General features: G+C 49.4%; 1 protein-coding gene across 1 annotated transcript; it reads left to right on the top strand.

Annotated features, from left to right (window-relative positions):
* The first annotated feature begins 1,131 nt into the window (after positions 1–1,131).
* On the top strand, positions 1,132–2,688 carry K452DRAFT_293443 (uncharacterized protein). Its single transcript, XM_033541570.1, has one exon. It carries the CDS (start codon positions 1,154–1,156, stop codon positions 2,567–2,569), a length of 1,416 nt encoding a protein of 471 aa, XP_033390861.1. The 5' UTR covers positions 1,132–1,153; the 3' UTR covers positions 2,570–2,688.
* The last annotated feature ends 499 nt before the right edge of the window (positions 2,689–3,187 follow it).

Raw genomic sequence — 3,187 nt, 5'->3', positions numbered from 1 at the left:
GGCGGCAACAGCAGTAGTGAATCTCAAAGTAATCGGGGTAACAGTAGCGTTGGTGGGAGCAATCGCGCGCAAGGAGGAGCATTGCTGGACGTGGTGCGGTTGCTGCCCCCCACTCGCTACACCCCCCCAATTAGGCGTCATTTCGTTACAATGCGACGTCAGCTATTTACAAAACAACTACCCACAAGGTGTTGGGAGTTGATTCGTCCCCATGGGACGCCACATTCAATGGGTCGGTAGCTAATTTATCGAATTTAAGCAACTTGCCTACACATATTTCGTGTACTTACGCGAGTCATTTCTGATTCGTGTTCTCCGCCTGCGCCGCTAAAATTTAGGTGAGAGGACCGGAGAACGCGAAAAAAAAAATTAATATTAATAAGTCTTAATTCGAGTAGCAGTAAATTTCTTAAAATTTAATTAATTTAATACGAGTAATCGACGTGCGATAACTGGTTTTAATGTTGAATATAGCAAGAGGTGGATTTTAGGCGGTATTTGGCATTTTGCTATCCTGTAGCAGGCGCGGGTTGTCTATCACCGATCGAGTCAGTACTGACGCAGCAACGCTAGTAAATACCGCGCTACTTGTCCAAACTGGCGTCCCAAGGGGGCGAACTAACTTCCAACACCTTGTGGGTAGCCGTTTTGTAAACAGCTGACGTCGCATTACCGACAAGTAACGCCCGATTAGGGGGGTGTAGTGAGTGGGGGGCAGCAGCCTTCCGATCAACAATGCTCCATCGCTACCCGGAGTCTCTTCGGATAGCGAGGACTTTCACGTGAGAAACACTGGTAAATGCCTCTACCTACTTACTACTAGGTGGGCCGGCACGGCTATACAGCTACTAACTACATAGTAAACGCCTTACAATCTGAAACGATCCAGTCGATTCGTTCCTATTCCGGTCATGCTACAACACGCGGTGGCGTGACCGTCGCCCGACTCCGGCCGATCAGACTACACCTCACCTCATGTTACCAGTAACGTGAGCTGGAACCATTCGTCCTTATATTGATCCCAATCTCCCTATCCCTATCTAAATATTCCTCCTTGCTCATGCCTGCGAGGAGAATATTCCTCGCTCTACTCGCGTTTGCCTTTTTGATTCCTCTGATTTCTATGCTATACTCGAGACTCACGAGCACCATCATGAGCGGAACTTCACAATCCAGCCACGCAGCAAGACACGCCATTGTCGTCGGCTCCGGTCTTGCTGGTCTGACAGCCTCGTCCACTCTTCTCTCCAAAAACATACCGGTCCACCTTCTCGAACGTCTTCCGAAGCCGGGCGGAAACAGCATCAAAGCTTCCAGCGGTATCAATGGCGCACCGACAAAATACCAGTCGGTTTCCGATGATCTTTTCTACGACGACACTATTAAGTCCGCCGGTGTAGTAATGGGCAAGATGCGTTCGCAGAGAGAGAGCCTGATTCAAACTTTAACCAAAAAGAGCCCGGAAGCCATCTACTGGCTATCAGACGAGAAAGGCGTGGACCTTAGCAAAGTCGCAATGCTGGGTGGGCACAGCATCCCGAGGACTCATAGAGGAGCGGGCCAAACGCCTCCCGGAGCAGCAATCGTAACGACATTGCTGAAACAGCTGAACGAGGATCCGAACTTCACGCTCGAGACAAACGCTTCAGTGACAAAGGTCCTGCAATCCGAGAACGGTGAAATCACCGGCGTTGAGTACTCTACTGCCGACGGCAAGAAATCTCTAAACAGTCCTGTTGTCATCTTCGCGACAGGCGGCTTTGCTGGCGATTCCAAAGGCATGTTGAAGCAATACCGCCCAGACCTTGCTGGTTTCCCGTCCACGAACGAAGCTTGGCCCGGCTCAACACCGCTTCTCACTGCGCTGGGTGCGCAGCTCCTGGACATGGAGCAGGTGCAAGTGCATCCTACTGGTTTTGTAGATCTGAAAGAGCTTGGAAAGCCGGTTAAATTCCTTGCCGCAGAGGTGTTGAGGGGTGAGGGAGGATTGATGCTGAGAAGTGGAAAGAGGTTTATTGATGAGCTTCAGACAAGGCAGGTTGTCACCGACAAGATCATGGAGGAGAAAAATACGGAAGTGGATGGCATCAAGCAGTGGGATGTTAAGATTGTATTGGACGAGGGAGCATACCAGGCGGCAAAGAGCCACATCGACTTCTATCTTTGGAAGGGGCTTATGAGCAAGACGACTGTCGGAGAACTTGGTGGCGACGAAACCAGGAAAGTCATCCAGCAATTTGCCGATGCTGCGGCAGGAAAATCGGAAGACGCATTCGGCAGAAAGAGCTTCGGACACTGGGAGCTAAAGGATGTCACGCCAGACTCGGTCGTATATATCGGCCAAGTTACGCCTGTGGTACATTTCACTATGGGCGGCGTTATCATGAACGAGCATGCGGAGGTTTTGGATAAGGAGGGAAAGCCAATCAAGGGACTTCTAGCAGCAGGCGAGGTGACGGGCGGGATCCATGGGGCAAATCGGCTTGGTGGTAGTTCACTGTTGGAGTGTGTGGTCTTTGGACGTATTGCGGGCGAAAGGGCAGCATCGTCCCTAGGAAGCCTTGCATGAGGCTGTGTTGCTTGATTAAACGCCGCCTTCCGAGCAATGTAGGCATTTCGACTCACCACGCTAGTCAAATATCAGGCAGATTAATCACTTGTAGAACAAGTAGCCTTTTTTTCAACACCTTACAGATTAGAAACACTCTCTTAGCAGGTACTCTCTTATCTCAGTATACCTGGAGACGGACTTACCATGATCATCCGAAGAAATTTTGAGAGGTCATCCTGCGCATGCAAGAGAATTGCCGACCTGTCTTATTTTGAAAATCATTGCAGGTTGCCCGCGCGAAACATCGCCGATCTTGCTTGGATAATTGTAAACAGGTGAGGGTTGCGCGTGCTTACCAGCGCCACATTATCACATGCCGCATACATAAGCCTTGTCCTCGCTAATCGTAAACTAATATGGCTATTAGCCAGTGCAGGTTAATACTCTATCTACAGGCCCCATTCATACAAAATTACCATCTCTTCGTAGCTTATTCAACAAATGCATTTTTCGCGACTTTCTGCAAAGTGCTATGAACATAGACTTACAGTTTATGGCTTTAGACCTCAACTAACACAATATAGAGTGTCAAACTTCTCACGTACGGCTCCTAACGACTATAATCCTACGCTAAAC

This window comes from Aplosporella prunicola (assembly GCF_010093885.1).
Source record: "Aplosporella prunicola CBS 121167 unplaced genomic scaffold K452scaffold_188, whole genome shotgun sequence".
Taxonomy (NCBI): Eukaryota; Fungi; Ascomycota; class Dothideomycetes; order Botryosphaeriales; family Aplosporellaceae; genus Aplosporella; species Aplosporella prunicola.
This window is presented reverse-complemented; position numbering and strand designations above follow the sequence as displayed.

Excerpts from the sequence above, each read along its gene's own strand:
- K452DRAFT_293443 (XM_033541570.1), top strand. The coding sequence starts at position 1,154 with ATGAGCGGAACTTCACAATCCAGCCACGCAGCAAGACACGCCATTGTC.